This window comes from Hylobates moloch, unplaced genomic scaffold (genome assembly GCF_009828535.3).
Source record: "Hylobates moloch isolate HMO894 unplaced genomic scaffold, HMol_V3 SCAFFOLD_4, whole genome shotgun sequence".
NCBI classification, from domain to species: Eukaryota; Metazoa; Chordata; class Mammalia; order Primates; family Hylobatidae; genus Hylobates; species Hylobates moloch.
The window spans coordinates 169,725,296-169,745,568 of record NW_026652279.1 but is presented as its reverse complement, the minus strand read 5'-3'; the positions used below and the strand labels follow the sequence as shown (position 1 = coordinate 169,745,568).

The 20,273-nt window shown below is 37.1% G+C and overlaps 1 protein-coding gene across 1 annotated transcript in view; it reads right to left on the bottom strand.

Moving 5' to 3' along the window:
* MYO16 (myosin XVI) overlaps nucleotides 1–20,273 on the bottom strand; it is a 607,071-nt gene that overhangs the window by 358,269 nt on the left and 228,529 nt on the right. Inside the window, exons 8-9 of the mRNA XM_058438173.1 lie at nucleotides 19,892–19,967; nucleotides 17,051–17,204 (exon numbers count right to left, since the gene is read on the bottom strand). Of these exons, the coding sequence (XP_058294156.1) occupies nucleotides 17,051–17,204; nucleotides 19,892–19,967 (230 nt within the window). The remainder of the gene's footprint in view (nucleotides 1–17,050; nucleotides 17,205–19,891; nucleotides 19,968–20,273) is intronic.

Genomic DNA, 20,273 nt, shown 5'->3' with positions numbered 1-20,273 from the left:
GTTGCTTTTTGTATACAGTGCTGTATATGAGTTGAAGTACATTATTTTCTCATATGGATGTCCAAATGTTTCAGCATTGTTTTTTAAAAAATGACTTTCATTTCCATTTAGCGGGACATATTTGTTAAAAATCAATTGACCATATCTGTGTGGGTTTATTTTGGGACTCTCCAGCGTGTTTCATTGACATAATCATTCATTATCATTCATTGATATAATCATTCATTCTTAAATCAATACTACACTGTCTTCATTCATGTATCTCCTCATTCAGCCTTGAAACCAGTCATGTGAGTCATCCAACTTTGTTTTCACTTTGAAAATTGTCTGGCAATTAGAGATCTTTAGCATTTTCATATACATTTTGAATTTGTTTATGAATTTTTACAAAAATACCTGTTGTGATTTGATTAGCATTGCATTCAATTGATAAATCAGTTTGGTGAGAACTGAAATACTGACAATGCCAACTTGTGTCATGCATGAAAACAAGTACCTTTATTTTGATCTTTGTCAATTTCCTTCATCAATATGTTTTAGCTTTCAGAATGAAAATCTTCCAAATAATTTTTAGATTTATTCTGTTTTATGGTTTTAAGAATGTATTTTAAAATGCCAAGGCTGACTGCAGAAGGATTGCTTAAGTCTAGGAGACTGAGACTAGCCTGGGCAACATAGTGAGCCCCTTCTCTACAAAAAGTAAAAAGTTAGCCAGCTGTGGTGGTGCATGCCTGCAGTCCCAGCTACTCAGGAGGCTGAGGTGGGAGGATCACTTGGGCCCATGAGGTCGAGGCTGCAGTGAACTGTGATTGCATCAGTACGTGCCAGCCTGAGTGACAGAGTGATACCTGGTCTCAAAAAATAATGAAACAAATGAATAAATAAGAATAAAATTCCAATTTCCATTTATTGAATTTTAGTATATAAATACACAAATGATTTTGTACATTAACCTTGACATAGCAAGAAGAGAGTAAACTGAAGGGTGGCTTTCAGTAACCACCACGGTGTCACCACTTTGCAGCCCATCTCTATGCCCTGCCTTCCAACTGAGCCATAGAACCTAGGAAAGCATGAATAAAAAAGGAGACTACCAAATAGGTCAGGCCTGATGGAAAGTCAGGAATATTAAGAAATAAGTTTACAGAAATGCAAGGTCAGTTTTCCTTAGTTTGAACTCTGGATAATGATGTTTTATAGTGTTTTAGCCAATGAAAATACTTGCAAGTAGGTGAGGGGACAGAGGATCATATATTAATATGAGATAGCATGGTATAGTACAGATGTATGGGCATACATTTTCAAGTCAGTAAAACTACCATGTTTGATGTCTGGTTCTACCACTTTGGGTGAGTTATGTAGCCATTCTGCAAAACCAAATTGCAAAAGGACTATAGTGAAGGATTGATAACATAATGCACATAAAGGGATTGGCGTCATGACTATGGCCATAAGCAGGGAATAAATCAGCTGCTGTTTTTATGTGTCTAGAACTGTCAAGCTTCTGAGATTTCACCCTACTTACAATCTGATAAGTTAGCTTGTTACTATTCCATGGTTGGTTGCAGAAGACAAGAGTTCCCTGGAGGAGAGATAGAAGACTTTATTACTCACGGAAGACCACGCAGCTTTATGTTTATATCAGTTCTCCTTTATCTTCTGTTCCATGTAGTAGGGAGGGGGAAGTAGGAAGATCGCAATACAGTTAGATCTTAACGGGTGCCAACACTAGAGAAAGTGCTGTTACAGGAGAGAACGCCAGCTAGATATCAAGTATCTTTTGAGCAAGCAACAAACACTGTATCAAGGAGCAAATAAGTCAGTCCCCTCCTTTTGGGAGTGAATGATGTGGTTCTTTAGATTTACGCAGTTGCCTATGTAGTTATCTACATACGCCTTACAGTCTGACAAACTGAGCAAGAATGTGAAGGATGCTCATGGACCAAGGTAGACTGTTCTTCCCAACAGCATAGTTATTAATTGAAAAAAGTTTACTATGAAAAGGCTTATAAAGCTCATAAGAATTCCATAGGCAGATCTGCTTGATACTGCTGTGATTTGAATATTTGTCCCCAGTGAGGCAGTATTGAGAGGTGGAACCTTTAGGAGGTGATTAGGTAATGAGGGCTCTGCCCCCATGAATAAGTTAATCCATTCATAGATTAACAGATTATTGGGTTAATGGATTAATGGGAGAGGGACTGATGGCTTTATAAGAAGAGGAAGAGAGACCTGAGCTAGCACTCTCAGCCCCTCATCATGAGATATGCTGTGCCACCTCGGGACTCTGCAGACAGTCCCCTCAGCAAGAAGGCACTCACGAGATGTCACCCCTCAACCTTGGACTTCTCAGCCTCCAGAACCATAAGAAATACCTTTCGTTTCTTATAAATTATGCAGTTTTAGGTATCCTGTTATAGGCAACAAAAAATGAACTAAGACAAATACCATCAAATGATAAAATATTACTTCCAAAGAGACCTTCTTTCTTCCACAAGCGCCACTGGGACAATGCCTGTCTGCTGTAACTTCATTCATCAGTCATAGAGTTCCCAAGAATATGTTCTATGCTTCTTTGAAATAAATCTCCTTCACATATTTTAAAATAGTTGTTATGGGGTGTGTGTGTGTGTGTGTGTGTATGTGTGTGTATATATATACATATATATATATATATATATATATATATATTTTTTTTTTTTTTGAGACAGAGTCTCACTCTGTCACCCAAGCTGGAGTGCAGTGGTGTGATATTGGCTCACTGCAACCTCTGCCTCCCAGGTTCAAGTCATTCTCCTGCCTCAGCCTCCTGAACAGCTGGGACTACAGGCATGAACCACCATGCGAAGCTAATTTATTTTTATTATTATTTTTACTAGAGACAGGGTTTCATTATGAAATTCTGAGGCCAGGCTGGTCTCAAACTCCTGTCCTCAAGTGATCCACCTGCCTTGGCCTCCCAAAGTGCTGGGATTACAGGCATAAGCCGCCATTCTTGGCCTTTCCCTATTTTTTCTATACTTTGAGTGAACTATCTGCAAAATGTTATATTAATTATATGATATTTAACATGTGATAGTCTTCTAAACACTCTACACGTATTAAATTTTTTTCATTTTCACAACAACGTTATAAAGTGTTCATTATTTTATAATGTCTATTTGTTTTATGAATGAGTAAACTGAGGGCACAGAGGAGAAGAACTTGCTCTGGACACACAGCAGGTGCTACTGGAACTGAGGTTTGAATCTGTCAGTTCTAAGCGCCAGAACCTGTGTGCTTACCCAGCAGGCCACACTGTCTACATCTACTCTCGTATCATAAAAATATTTTCTGTATATATTTTTCTTCATCTATCAATCATATTTTTTTCCTTCTTTGTCAGAGAGTTTTATAAACTAAAGAGGGGGTTTGCAATATACCACATTTTTTGAGTCTAGGGTGATTTAAAAAAGAGTAGATTGGTCAAGGTACAAACAAAGAAGATAGTTTATGAAATGCAAAAAAAATTACCAATTACAAAGATTTCTTTAGAATAAATACTTTTCTTTAGAAGAAGTACTGAGTTTAGTAAAATAGTTGAAATATTCCTTTCATATCTCAAATCTAATTGCAGTATCACTAGCAGACTCCGTGAGAGCTATGGTTGGAAAAAAGATTGGCTTAAGACTATGGAGACATCATTTTAAATTAGATTTTACCTCGAGTTGGCTACCACCTGAACTTTTAAGGCCTTTGAAATCTCTGGGTCACAGCTTCACCTTTGCAAAATGCAAGAGTTAAACTAGGTAATATCAAAGCGTATATCAAGCCCTACAGTTTTGTGTTTGTAATAAATAATCTCTCCTCATAGAACTTTTCACCTGCATCTCAAAAATAAGTCACTAACTCACTCAATTATATCATAGGTTATATAAGATATATCACTGACAATAATTGCAAATAAATAGTTACAAAGACTCTCTATATTAGTCCGTTTGCATGCTGCTATAAGCACATACTTGAGACTGGGTATTTATAAAGGAAAGAGGTTTAATTCACTCACAGTTCCACATGGCTGGGGAGGCCTCAGGAAACTTACAGTCATGGCAGAAGGCACCTCTTCACAAGTCGGCAGGAGGAAGAATGAGTGCCAACAGGGGAAATGCCAGATGCTTACAAAACCGGCAGATCTCATGAGCACTCCATTCACTAGCATGAGAACAGCATGGGGTAAACCACCCCAATCATTCAATTACCTCCCACCACACATGGGGATTATGGGAACTACAATTCAAGATGATGTTTGGGTGGTGATGCAGGGAAACCATATCACTCCACTCCGGCCACTCCCAAATCTCATGTCCTCACATTTCAAACATCATGCCTTTCCAACAGTCCCCCAAAGTCTTAACTCGTTCCAGCGTTAGCGCAAAAGTCCAAGTCCAAAGTCTCATCTGAGTCAAGGCAAGTCGCTACTGTCTATGAGCCTGTAAAATTGAAAGCAAGTTAGTTACTTCCTAGATACACTAGGGGTACAGGCATTGGGTAAATAACCCCATTCCAAATGGGAGAAATTTGCCAAAACTAAGGGGTACAGGCCCCATGTGAGTCCAAAATACAATAGGGCAGTCATTAAACCTTAACATTCCATAATGATTCTCCTTTGACTCCATGTCTCACATCCAGGTTACACTGATGCAAGAGGTGGGCGCCCATGGCCTTGGGTTGCTCTGTCCCTGTGGCTTTGCTGGGTATGGCCCTGCACCCGGCTGCTTTCATGGGCTGGCATTGAGGGTCTGCAGCTTTTCCAGGTGCATGGTGCAAGCTTTCAGTGGTTCTACCATTCCGGGGTCTGGAAGAACATGGCTCACTTCTCACAGCTCCATTAAGCAGTGCCCCAGTGGGGACTCTGTGTGGAGGCTCCAACCCCACATTTCCCTTCCACACTGCCCTAGCAGGGCTTCTCCAATGAGGGCTCTGCTCCTGCAGCAAACATCTGCCTGGAAATCCAGATGTTTCCATACATCCTCTGAAGTCTAGGCTAAGTTTCCCAAATCTCAATTCTTGACTTCTGAGCACCCACAGGCCCAACACCACATGTATTCCACCAAGGCTTGGGGCTTGCACCCTCTGAAGCAAGGCCCGAGCAATACTTTGGCCCCTTTGAGCTGCAGCTGAGGCTGAAGTTGCTGGGGTGCAGGACACCAAGTCCCTCAGCAGCACACAGCAGTGAGGTCCTGGGCTCAGCCAACAAAACCATTTGTGCCTCCCAGACTTCCTGGCCTGTGACAAGAGGGGCTGCTGTGAAGGTCTCTGACATGCCCTGGAGACATTTTCCCCATTGTCTTGGTGATTAACACTTGGCTCCTTGTTACTTATGCAAATTTCTGCAGCAGGCTTGAATTTTTCCCCAATAAATAGATTTTTCTTTTCTACTGCATCATCAGGCTGCAAATTTTCCAAACTTTCATGCTCTGTTTCCTTTTGAACACTTTGCTGCTTAGAAATTTATTCTGCCAGATACCCTAAATCATCTCTCTCAAGTTCAACGTTTCACAGTTCTCTAGGGCAGTGGCAAAATGCTGACAGTCACTTGCTAAAGCATAGCAAGTGTCACCTTTGCTCCAGTTCCCAACAAGTTCCTCATCTCCATCTGAGACCACCTCAACCTGGACTTCATTGTCCGTATCACTATCTGCATTTTGGTCAAAGCTATTCAACAAGTCTCTCAGAAGTTCCAAACTTTCCCACATCTTCCTGTCTTCTTCTCAGCCCTTCGAACTGTTCCAGCCTCTGCCTGTTATCCAGTTACAAAGTTGCTTACACACTTTCGGGCATCTTTACAGCAGCACCCCACTCCCAGTACATATTTACTGTATTAGTCTGTTCTCACGCTGCTACAAGGACATACCTGAGACTGGGTAATTTATAAAGGAAAGAGGTTAAATTGATTCGAAGTTCCACATGGCTGAAGAGGCCTCAGGAAAATTACAATAATTGCAGAAGGAATATCTTCACAAGGTGACAGGAGACAGAATGAGTGCCAGCAGGGGGAAATGCCAGATGCTTATAAAACCATCAGATCTTGTGAGAACTCACTCACTATCAAGGGAACAGCATGGGGGAAACTGCCCTTATGATTCAATTACCTCCCATCAGGTCCCTCCCAGGACATGTGGGGATTATGGGAACTATAATTCAAGATGAGATTTGGGTGGGGACACATCTAAGCCATATCACTCTCTTATTCATATAAGAAAAAAAAACAATTCTAAGTAATATAATTGTTTCGAAAGGCAGTATATTAATTAGTTATGCAGTTATTTCCTACAAGAAAAGTGCAAATTGTACAGCTAGGCTGAAGGCATATAATATTTTAAATTTCCATAGAACAGTTGTTTAGGTTTCTCTCTTTCTTTTACAATAAAACATTTTATCTATAATCATTGTGATTAATAATAGCATTCAGAATATTTAACTTCAATATATTTAAATTTTCATTTACTATGCATTCATAGAATTTAAGGACACATATAGTAAAATGCTATTTGTTAAAAAAAGAAATAATTTTAATCATTGGTATTTTCTTAATACTCATTAAATGTTTATTGATTGGAAAAATATTTATCAGATTATGTTTTAAAATAGGATGTGAATATATATATGTAGTACAAGACTGAATAAAACAGGAAACATAAAGGGCAAAAGGAAAAATTACAAGTTAATAGCAGTTTCATCACAAAGATTGAGTAGTGACCCAGAAGGCCTTAACCTTCTTCTCTCAGCTAAATTTTGGACTATCTCTAGTCCTCTGAACTCCGTTTTCTTGGAGTAATGTCTTTAGAAAACAGAACTGCAATTTTTTTTCTCTTCGCCTTTGAGATGTATATCTTCTCCCACCCTCTGGCCAGTTTTACAACCCAGGAATGTCTTTATGACTTGGGAGTCATCCCTTTGAAATCTAAACAGGGAAGAACATAGCCCACATATTTCCCAGTTTTTGTGGGGCACAGGAGCCTGTAAAGGACAACTAGCAAATGCCCATGGCTTAGTCACCTTGACGAAACTCCTTCCTAAAGTGCTACAGTACTTTCCCCCTAGCTCACCCCAGCACTTAGAAACTCTCCCACTTTTTGTTCAGTAGAGTTGAGCTCAATCATTCTCCCTTAGTGCAATAGTTTTTAGTAAAGTCTTTCTTTCCTGTATAACTTCCCTGGTGCAATTTTTCTTTGAAGCAAATTAGTCTTTTTTTTTCATGTTTCGATATGTTTTTCTGCACTTTCCAAATTTTCAACAAGAAATTCTTATTCTGATTATGAAAAAGAAATTACTAGTAATAGAACTTTATTTGGTGAGAAAAAATGGAAATGAGATAGTATATTTTCTATTGGTAAGACAGATCCCATAAACATTTTAAAAAAGAAAATCAGTACCAGCCAAGGGTAGCTTAGATTAATACAGTAGAGACAGATTTAACTCTGACTGTGAAAAAAAATAGATGAGAATATACCGGCAGACAACCAATTTCTGAACTCTACTGGATTTATGCCAGACTTACTTATTTTGACAAACATCAAAGTAACTTCATGCAGAGAAAATGTGCCTATAGGAAATAGGATTTTATTTCTGAAAACGGAAACAGGAATGTAATAAAATGAAACCAACAAAGACAACAATTATCGCCCATTACAACTAAAGCAATTTTAGAAAACCATAGAGATGAAATAAAATGGAATATATTGAGATACATGACGACAACAACAACAAAAAACTAAGAAATAGATGTAAAGATATGGCATAGGTGACTTGGTTATTTTGGTGCTTAAAATAATTGACTGAATAGACAGTTCTCAACATTACTCCTACAGACATAGCTACATCAATTTTTCACCATAGAAAATTCACATTTTTTTCTGCTTCTATAAAATAAGATCCAAAGATTAATATTAAATGAAAGAGCTCTTGGAGAGATCTGAATTAATTGCTGTATGTTTGGTCCTCCGAAAAATTAATTTTTGTAAGTTTTTTTTTTTTTTTTACAATTTAAAGACCATTATGGTAAAATATTACCTGTGTCTAAAAAGCAAATAAAACTTTCAATGTGTCATTGGCTGAACTGGAGTTTGTATTGTTTTTGAGACGTATTAATCTAACAGCTCTCAACAGATATATGCAAAAAAATTTTTAATAGCTCGTTTAAGGGAAAATCTGTAAATTAAGTATAATTTAGTAGTTTTATGTATATATGAAGGAAGATTCTGAAAGTTCCAAGTGTTAGCTTTGCTAGGAATGCTCCCTGAATGTATCATTCTGTCCCTGTATTCTATGACATTTCTCTTTGTGCACTACTGGACTTCAGAATACCTAAGTGAAAATAATTAGGGAACTCATTCACAGGTTTATCAATACTTTGTAAACACATTCTGTAGAATTTAACAATGTAGTTGTAATATTTGATTAAAAAGGCTTGATGTTTTATAGATTACTAAATTAAAAAATTATACATACATATCAAATGACTTATTTGATATAAAAGTCATTTGTAATCTAAAAGACTATATACAAATATGATTTATTATTGCTTAAGTACTATGCATTAATATTCTTTAATATATTAATGTGAAGTGAAACTATACAAGAAATTTTATGCCACAGTTTTCTGATTCTGCGAAAGTAGAACTTAAGGTGCCAACTGGGACATTTTAATACTGAAAGAGGATTTTATTCATTATCATGCCGAGGAAACAAGCAGAAACCAGACTGGACCAAATGGGCACCCATGGCCACTCTAGTTATGAGAAATTTCTTCTGCTTGTGAAAAAGAGGTATTCGGGACATACAAATCCATATGGGGATGGGCACGGTGGCTCACGCCTGTAATCCCAGCACTTTGGGAGGCTGATGTGGGTGGATCACCTGAGGTCAGGAGTTCAAGACCAGCCTGGCAAACATGGTGAAACCCTGTCTCTACTAAAAATACAAAAATTAGCTGGGCGCGGTGGTGCACACCTATAATCCCAGCTACTCAGGAGGCTGAGGCAGGAGAATCTCTTGAGCCTGGGAGGCGGAGTTTGTAGTAAGCCAAGATTGTGCCATTGCCCTCCAGCTTGGGTGGTAGAGTGAGACTCTGTCTCAAAAAAAAAAAAAAAAAAAACAAAACCATACAGAACATTGAAAAACACTGGAAAGTCAAAGTAGTATCATTTCCACAACTTCTAAATCTTTGGAGTCCTAAAACTTTGGCACAAGAAGCAAGATACCCCAAGAGCATGATACCCCAAGGTTACAGCAGCCGTAGCACCAGTCAATATTCCTTTAGGCTGCCCACCTCAGAAACTAAGAATAGTATCTTAAGGAAATGGACATTGATTTTTCTCACATAACAAGAAAAGCAGAAATAGGCAGCCCAGGTATGGTAACCTTCTCCAGATCTTCTGGGCCTTTGATTTGTTCTAGCTTCCTGCTCTCTTATTCTTAGAAAGTAACTTTCGGCTGGGCACGGTGGCTCACGCCTGTAATCTCAGCACTTTGGAATGCCAAGGCGGGTGGATGACCTGAGGTCAGGAGTTCGAGACCAGCCTGGCCAAGGTGGTAAAACCCCGTCTCTAGTAAAAATACGAAAATTAGCTGGGTGTGGTGGTGGGCGCCTGTAATCCTAGCTACTCAGGAGGGTGAGGCAGGAGAATCGCTTGAACCCTGGAAGCAGAGGTTGCAGTCAGCTGAGATTGTGCCATGGCACTCCAGCCTGGGCAACAAGAGCGAAACTCTGTCTGGAAAAAAGAGAGTAACTTTCATTTTTTGGTTGCAAGATTACTTGGCATTACCAGATCACACACTTCTATACCAAGAAGGCAGGAAATAGAAGGAAAGAAATAATGATGCTTACCAGAGAAATCTATCCTTTTTAATTCCTTGAAGCCCTATCCTGTTAAAGGCTTGCTAGATTTAGCAAATAAAAAATCTTTGACAATTACAAATAATAAATGATTTTTTTATTACAAATTCAAATTTAGCTGCATTTCTTGCATTTTACCTGGCAACTCTATGCCCGGTAGACTTCTGCATGTGTTTTAGTGGCCAGGACAGTGGCTGGTATGTTGCGTGGCCCCTACATGTATCTATTGAAAGTGATAGCATTAAGAAGTAGGGGTTTTAGGAGGTGACTAAGTCATGAGGGTGGAACCCTCAGGAGGATTAAAGCCTCTATAAAACTGTCCCGAGATCACTGTCCCTCTTCCACCATGTGAGGACACTGTCAAGGCACCGTCCATGAGAAACAGGTCCAGCTAAATTTGAATTTGTAATAAAATATTACTACTAACAGAAACAGATGTAAAGATAGGGCATATGTGATCTGGTTATTTTGGCACTTAAAATAATGGACTGAATAGACAGTTCTCAATGTTAATACTAGAAACAGAGCTACATAAATTGTTCACTGTAGAAAATACAATGAACCTTTTTTTTCTGCTTTTATAAAATAAGATAAAGATCCAAGGGTTAATATTAATATCTGACATTTTTAAGACCTTCCCCCAAATCTATTATGAGTCTTATTCTTTTACTAAGGTCAAAAGGGGCACACTGCATGATATATTATTTCATTCAAAAATCCCCATGGGGTATTTCTCCTCCCCAAGAGCCACTTGGCTGAGGCCACCCTGGGATCAACTCCAAGCAGTCCCTTTTCCTGTGGCCCTCGGCCCTGCTTAGGTCCCCTCCTCATAGTCTTTTCTCATCCCCAGGAAAGTGGCATTTCTTCTCTATCCCAGGTCACAGATGACTCAGAAACTCTGGAGACTCAGCCCCCACACAACCTCATCAGAGTGTTCACCCAACCAAAGCTGGTCTTTCCTGATACTAGATTTTCTTTCCAGCTGCTTAGAAAATAAGATTTTCTCCATATGGTTATAATCAGTTTAAAAGCACCCAGCGGAAGGCCTACCACTGTTTTTGTCTCAGCCTATAGCTACAAAGCCATTCTTCTTTAGAGGCTTTTGCTGCCAGTTCAAAGATAAGTGAAGAACATCTTTTTTTGGTCATTTCTTAAGCAATTATTTAGTACTTACAATGAGGCAGATATTGCTCTAAATGCTCTATAAATATTAACTCAATTATGAAGAACAACCCTATGATACAGTTATTGTTACTATCATCATCAGACTCTGATGTCCTGCAATACAATTATGCTAACCGCCAAGGGTTAGCCCAGAGCCTACAGGTTAAGGGCACAGTCTTCAGCAAGACTGCCCCCACTTTAGATTCCAGCCAAAAGTTTGGGGGTCCCCAGGCCACTTGAACTTTTGAGCAACGAGCTACAAATTCTGAGATTCTCACGAGCCCCCTAGGTTTGACAATCTACTAGAATGGCTCACAAAACTCAGCAAAGTACTAATACAGCTTTATTACAAAGGATACAAATTAAGACAAGACCGGCAAACAAATACATATGAAAAAGTCTGAGAGGGTCCCAAATGCAGAGCTTCTGAGCCCCCTCCCAAAGGATGCAGGGCACATCAAAGTCCAGCCCACTGATGTGCTCACCAATTTGGAGCCTCCACAGAGCTTCAATGTCCGCAGTTTTTATTGGTGTCTCGTCGCATAGGCATTAGTCATGCCATCATTGGCCACATGTTTGAACTCCATCTCGAGCCTGTCCTGCTCCTCCTGGAGGTTGGGCCGGTTTTAATCACATGGTTGGTCTTTAATCACATTGTTGGTTTTTCCGGCATGACTAGGCCCCTACCCTGAGTCATCTCACCTGGTAGGATAAACTCAGATGCGATCCAAAGGGCTCATGAGCAACAAGGGCACTGTTATTCCGTGGGAAATTCCAAGGATTTGGTTCTCCCCCAGAAACCAAGGACAAAAATCAGCCAGATTCTTTACAAACAACACCCACATTTTGCACTTGAGTAAAAATGTCACAAAGAGGTTGACTGAATTGCTTAAGGTCATAGAGCCAGTATATGGCAGAGCCAGGATCTGAAGCTGGGTAGTGGCTCTGGAGTCTCTGCCCAAAAGCACCACACCACCGGGCCTCACCAGGAACACTCAGAGAGGGAGTTCAGGCACTATCAATTTCCTTTTTAAAGCAAATGATAAGCTTTGGAATTACAAATAAAAATGACCTCCTTGCTGAAACAATAACAGATTTAGCACATGTGTGGCATGAGTCATGTTCTTGAAGCTCCAAGCCTCAGCTAGGTGTGTATCAAATGGTTATGTAACAGGACATGCAACCAGGTGTTGTTTTGAGAGTTAAATGAAATTATCCAATCTAGTTTGCTCAAGATTCAACACCTGGTAACTGTAGTAAAAAATATCAGTTGTCAAAATTGTTGTTGTTATTATTACAAATAATAAGTAAAAAAAACCCTTTCATCAATGAACTACTCCACTTAGGCAACATGTAGAATTTCTGTGGGCTTTTTCTCACGGGCTCTATGAACTAGAATATTAGAGATGCAAGTTGGCACATACCCAAACTGCTCAGTGATGAAAACCCTGGGTGAGCACGTCCATGCTCAGACGCTAAAGGGCATATTCAGCAGCAGCTGTTTCATTAGTGGCAATAACAGCAAGTGAGGCACTTAAACACATCTAAAGACAGAACGGCAACACAGAGAGGAGGCGCCCAGTCAGAAGGAATAGAGGAGCAGAGTGAAGAGCAGTCAAGTACGGAAAGAAGAGAAAGCAGGCTTACAGGTATCTGACCTTACAGATACAGAATGTTACAGGTGGAAGGGCCTTTGAAATTAAAGCTGCACATTTTTAGACATGAGCTTGAAAGTCAGGCAACACGGGGAAAACTTAGGAATGCTGATTGGATAGGAGACACCTTAGAAAACCTGAAATATGGGATAATCCAATAGCATAGGCTTTCCAATTCATCAAATATTTAAAGACAGGAAGTGTTAACTGACAGCAGGCTAGAGTGGAAGTGATGTCCTTAACCTTACTATATCATGATTTACTGCACAAAATGCTCACCGAAACAATAAATATGAGTTTATTGTAAAGCAGAAATTTGACTTGTATCCTGAGATAACAGAAAAATGAACTATTCCATTCTGTCTTGCAATTGCAGCAAAATATATTCTGGGGGAATAAAAAACAAATCACCCTTAGAATGCAAAGGAATAGGAAGTTGGGGTTAAAATTGATGAAGAAAAATGAGCAGCCATGATTCAGGTGACAGAATACATGGTGAAGTCATGGACAGTTGTTCCCCTTTTTTTTATTGTTCTTATAGATAAAACTCCTATGAATATTTATGTACAGGTTTTTGTGTAGACATACATTTTCATTATCTGGGAGATAAACAATGTCCCTAAGAGAAGAGTTTATGGGTCTGTGGTAAATCTATGTTTAACTGTTCGAGAACTGTCAAATTGTTTTTCATCACTGCCTCACCATTTGACATTCCCACTACCACCATAGGAGAGTGGCAGATCCTCCTCATCCTTGCCAACACTGATTTGCCTTTATTTTTTTGTTCTTTATTAATCGCCAGTCTAGGAAGTATAAAGTGGTATCTCATGGTGGTTTCCATTTGGATTTTCCTGATAAATAATGTAGAGTATTTTTGTGTGTGCTTATGGGCTATGATTGTATCTTCTTGGAAGAAACATCTATTCAAATGCATTGCCCATTTTTAAGGGAGTTATTTGTCTTTTTATTGTTGAGTTGTAAGCACCCTTTTACATTTTGTTAGATATAGCACTGAAGAAATTTTCTCCCATTGTGTGTCTTTTTTTTTTCACGTTATTACTGTCTTTGAAACCACTAAAATCTTTAGTTTATCTATTTTTGCTTTTATTGCTTATCTTTCAGTGTCATATCTAAGAAACCACTGCCTTATCCAAAGTCAGAAAGATTTACATTTTTTAAAGACAGTTTTATAGTTTTAGCTCTTACATTAGGTCAATGATCCATTTTGAGTTAATTTTTATGTATAATATAAAGTTCAGGTCCAACTCATTATTTTGCATGTGAATATCCAGTTGTCTCAGTACTGTTTATTGTAAAAGGCTATTCTTTCCCATATAATCATCTTGGCATTCTTTACAAAAATCAGTTAACCAGAAATGTAAGGAATTCTTTTTGGATTCTCAGTTCAATTCTGTTGATACGTTTCCGTCCTATGCCAGTATCACAATGTCTTAGTTACCATAGATTTTAAGTAAGTTTTGAAATAGGGTTGTGTGAGTTCTCCAACTTTGTTCTTTTTTCACATAATTATTTTAGGAATTCTGGGTCCTTGAATTGTTATGTGATTTTAAAAATCGGCCTATCAATTTTTGCAAAAAGTCATCTGGTATTTTTATAGAGATTGTGTTAACAATATTAAGTCTTCTAATCCATGAATTTAATATTTCTTTCCATATATTTAGGCTTTTTAATTTCTTTCAGTGATGTTTTGTAGTTTTCGGTGTAAAAACTTGCAGTTCTTAAACTTTCTTGCATTTTGTTTTTCTTATGTTGTTGTAAATTATTTTTAATTTTTCCTTTTTTTCTACCCTACTGGGTAAGCTTGTTTTCAATCTCATTTTTGAATTATGAATTGCTGTGTATAGAAATACAGATTGTTTCTGTGCCTTGATCATGGGTATTGCCATCCTCCTAAACTATATTCTTAGTTCAAATAGGATTTTTTTGTAAATTCCTTAGAATTTTCTATACACAAGATTATGTCATCTGAACATAGAGATAGTTTTACTTCTTCATTTCCAGTTTGGATACTATTTATTTATTCATTCATTTTCTTGCTAGGTTGCTCTAGCTAAAACCACCAATACAATGTTGAACAGAGATGGTGACAGCAGACACTCTCGCCTTTGTCCTCATCTTATGGGGTAAGTGATCAGTCACCACTGAGTATGACGTTAGCCCTGTTTTATTTTTGTTTTGTTTTGTTTTCTTTTTTTTATTTTTTGGTTCTTGCCCCTTATCAGGCTGAGAAAATTTCCTGCCATTCTTAGTTTACTTACTTTTTTCTCATAAAAGGGTGTTGGGCTTTGTCAAATGCTTTTCCTGCATCTATTGAGATAATCATGTGATTTTGTTCTTTATTCTATTAACATGATATACCATATTTTCTGATTTTTGAATGCTCAGCCTTGCTTTCCTGTCATAAATCTTACAAAGACATATTGTGAAATCCTTTTTATATGTGGCTCAACCTGATTTGCTGGTGTTTTATTTAGGTGTCTTAAAGCTATATTCATAAGGTTGTTGTTTTCTTTTCATCTGACATTTTTATTTGATTTTTGTATCCGGGTAATTCTGACCTGATAGAATGAGTCAAAAACAATTCCCTGCTCTTCTGTTTTTGAAAGTGTTTGTGACAGATTGGTGTTAATTCTTTAAACATTTGGAAGAATTCAGCCTTGAAGCCATGTGGATATTAGCTTTTCTTTGTGAGAAGTTTTTGATGACTGATTCAATCTCTTTACTTGGCTGTAGGTCTATTCCAATGTTCTCTTCCTTCTTGAGTTAGTTTTGTTTCTTGGTGTTTTCTTGGAATTCATCAGTTTCATCTAGGTTACCTAATATTTTGGTATACAATTGTTCATAATATTTCCTCTTATTTTTGTTTCTGTAAATTCAGGAGTAATGTTCCTCTTTCATTTCTGATTTTAGTAAAAGAATGTTCCATGTGCAATTGAAAAGAATATGTATTCCAGTATTTTGGGATGAAGTGCTCTAAATATGTCTGTTAGATCTGGTTGGTTTATAGTGTTATTTAAGTCTTCTATTCCCTTGTTGATATATTGCCTACTTGTTCTATTTGTTTTTGAAAGTTGGGCATTAACATCTTTAACCATTCAAACTAAATATTAGCCATAAGGCAAAGCTCCTTCCAGCAACCACAACACTACCTCTGAAGAATACAAATATATAAATTCATAGAGATCTATTTTAGAGGGGTTGAATTAGAATATCCAGATTTTCATATATTTGCTTTGTGTACATTTTCACCATGGGTATTTCTATGCTTTTAAATGAACTTGTATATCATGTTAAAACATTCATAAAGTTTTCCATGTTTGTCTTACTTCTTTTAATGCATATTTTAGCAGTAGCATTCTGGAGGTAACAAGCTTTCCAATGTTTAATAATTTATCTTTCAGTAATTTTATAGGTGCTATCAATTTTTTATAATATTGCTCTGGATATACAATTTCTTTACCTGACTGCTGTTAATGAAGGCCTTTAAAATGATGTGACAGACTTTCAAAGGTCCCACAGATTACATGCAATGTTATTTATTCATAGAGATTTATTTATTGATTTAGATATTCACCGTCCATCTCTACCTGACAATGTTTGCTATCTGTTTTGTTATATATTCCAAGCACCACAGTCAGTAGATTCTGAACAAATATTTAAAATATTTAAAAATGAATGAATATGTAAGCACACCTAAGTTATATACATAACACCTGTGTTTGTATATCCATATGCTGGCAAAGAGAAACTCTGGAAACATAAGCATTATTTTATGAGTTAAATGAACACTTATTCTTCAGTAAATTTAACATTAATTCGAATGTGAGTTTTTATTTGTCATTCTTATTAGTCACACTTTGTGTCCCTTTTTCAGACCTTGAAAATGATGTCAATTCATTTTATATTTTCAGTGCAACAGGAAAGTTATTTTTAGGAGATAACATACACAACAATAAATGATTAGTTTTATGCTTATGAGAGAAAAAAACATATATCAGTATTTTCTATTTCAGGAAAGTTAGCCATAATGATAACCACTGGAAACCTCACTATCAGTTTAGCTAAAATCTTGGAATGTGTTTAAAATATTATTTGGTCTCATGGCACATGAAACTGACTTAATAACTGATACAGTCATATTGTTTTTAAATCAGAGGGTTTTTATAAAATTATGTTTAACTCATCACTGTAAACAACTATTGTTTGGTACATGCATTGATAAGCCATTTTAATTGTTCTAACTCTTTTGGCTGAGAGTCAGACTTCATATTGGCTCTAAAATGACCAGCAGGTAGAGAAGACGGCAAATGAGAATAAGCGGGAAGCCACTTACAGCTTGCTCGACATGACGGGGAGATCGTGAATTATCTCTTCATAGGGCTCTTCTTGTGCCAAGGTAGAAGCAGATAAAGGTTCTTTCATTTTTTCTTCCCAGGCAATTTCGGCTTTCAGCAGCATTTCCTCAATAAACTCAGAGGCAGCAATGTCTACAAGAAAAAAGGAAGAAAATCAGAAAAATGATGGGTGATGATAGCACATAAATCTATTTACTTTTAATAATTCTGATATGCTTAAAATGTCAAAAATTTATCAATGTATGAATCAAAACAAAAAACCTTAAAAGTTTATGGCTGGGATAAAATTGAAGTACTGTCATTTTAAAAGACTATTTTGTTTTACATCAGTGACATATTTAATTATAAATGAAATAGAAAATAGTAGACACTGGATGGTGATATGTAAAAGAAAAAATCATTGAGAATCTAAGCTTGAACAAACTTAATGTCATTTCATTTTCAGTAAAACTTGTCCTGCATCTTGGTGACTATGAACCAAAATTACAGAAATAGTTACACTTTCCCACCAACTGGGTTATAAAGCGTGTAACTGGCATTCTATAAACATTCTACTAAATGGGTAGTTGTACAAGTAAATACTCAGTTGTATTATTTAAACAAGGGGTCTGCCCTCTAGCCATAATATTTTTACCTTTATCAATCGCAAATATAAGTAAATATATTTCCTTACAAATTACACATAACAGTAACATCTGAACATGTTTGGGCAGCAACATAGCTATGTGTCAATCAAGTTTACACTAACAACAATTACTGATAGAGAAACTGATATAGATCATGAGGAAAAAATCAACATTCATATCAATTAAGAACCTACTGGAGGCAGCTGCTTCTTCTCAATCGTCAGGACCAGACTGTGTGACCACCTGTGTCAATAAATTAGAGTTATGTGGATTTCTGGGCTGGTCACAGTAATGTGGCTGCCACAAGAAGATATTTATGTAAAGATTTTATCATGATTTGCCTCAGATTAAATTATATACATGTAAAAAGTAGGTGAGTGCTCAGCTTTCTTACTTTGGGAGATTAAATTTCTGTCCCACCTAACAAATTGTTTTTCCTGCAAATATTTTTTTATGAATCCATTCCAAATTCAAGAAACATAAAATAACAGCAATATACTATAGTACTGATGACGACTTTCCTTTGCTCAGTTGTAGCATGGGTTTCCGGTTTACTGTTCTCTGCTCTATTCTTGCATCTGGTTTTATCTAGTTTTATCTTCTTGCTGCCTAGATTATTGGCATATCTGCTTTAGCTGAAACCTCTCACTGCATTACAACTCTTTGCTTTTTGCATGTGATAAAAGTATTTTTATTCAACTAGCAAATCTTCACTGAGGATCTATTATGGGCCTAGCACTGTGTCTCGTATTGCCAACAGGCCATGAATAAGGTGCTAGGCTGCTGGTCGATTTTGCATGACCAATGTGGTAAAAGTTGCCTGAGAGAGTCCTCATGCACTGTGCTGAGATGACCAGTGCTGAGTCTAGACCAGAAGTTCATTCATTGCCTCTGTTCCTAAGATTGTCAACTGCCATGCCTGGACATCTGTTTGACACGACACTAGACCTAAATGGTGAGAGTGTGGCATGGGAGTCCGTGCAGTCAAAGGTCAGTCATATCCTCCCTTGTCTGGGAAATGAGCCAGGAATACGAACTTGGAAAATGTGAGCTACTGTTAGAACCAGATGAGAGTTAACAGAGGATGTGACTTGTATTCACAGTAAACACATTTTCAAAAAGAAGACACCTAAAAATTTCTATTTGTTCTTTTGATATTTATCATTAGCATACTAATATAGTTAATGTTAAAATTACTAGACTATAAGTAATATTAGCTTGATTCTCAAGTTTGTGACTATTAAGCTGTCTAAAATTTCTGTTTGGTAAATCTTCAGTTTAGCAGAGAAGATGAAGTAATAAACATTAGACAATGATACTTAATTCCAATAAATAACAAATAGAGAAAAATCCCTTCTCTGGCTTTAACTGGAGATTTATTAGAAATTCATACTCCTGAAAGTATATCAAATGACAAATCTCAAAAGTAAAGTATGTTTAAGTTAGCAGAGGTATAGCAAGAGGAAGAATATATTTATTGTTATTCAGATCAATTACTGTCTTCGAAATTTTGATATTATGGTATTACTTACGCTAGATTTTTCTCTTTGTTATTCAGAACTCTTTTTCCTACTGCACAAATAATTATGAGTAGTAACTTTCTGTTAAATTTTGAAAGCTACAAAATTAATGTAGCATCCATTTATTAAATAAGTATACGAATATACAAAAGGGCAGTGACTAAAATAATTTTAGAAATCTTCAAAAATATATTTATTAAAAAATAAGCAACATTAAGTCAAGATTTTCAAAGTTTTAAATTTGCATGAGAATGTCAGCCTCTGTATTTTTCTTGTAGTTTAAATATCTGCACAGATAATAACGCTGTTATTTTTCAAAAATACCTTAACGGATAAGCATGTATTTGGCAGGATGAGATACTAGTTAAATAATAGTAAGAATGTATTTTAAAGTAAGTTGCACTGAATGAATCACTATCCTGAAAGTTTAAAACATGAAAGGCAAAATACATCAAAGTACAACAGTACAGTGTGGATCAAACTGTGAATAGCCTCTTGCAATGGAGCCGTACATAGGCGATGATGAATTGTGCTTGAACTGGGCTGGTTGTTACACAGCTTCACAGGCATGTCCAGCTCTCACTTTGTAGCTGTGCTGAAGATGGATGGATACTCCAATATGAAAGGAGGAAAACAGTACCTGCTCAATGGTCCTGGGATGCTCCTAACCTACCTGATGGCTTCTCCTCATTACAGTTCACAAGGTGTGGGTTTGCCTGATGCATCAAAAGAAGTTTCACCAGGTTTGTCTGAAATATTAAAGATAATTGAAATAGGAACCACCATGGCAGAAGCTAGGATTCATCAGTAAGTCAGACACTGTGCTGTCCAGCTAGCAGCTGGCATGAGACGGTATGAGCATTCCCACTCAGAAGTCCTTCCTGTCCCCTTCCCCAGTGCCTTTTCTAAAAATGTCAGATACTCAAGTTATTTCAGCCCTTTCTGGATTCAGAACAAAAATTGTTTATCCAATAAGGATTTAATCACTGGAGATTTGAAAAGGGCACTTTATAACTTTTAGGTTTATATTATACGTATTTCTAGGATGAGAAACT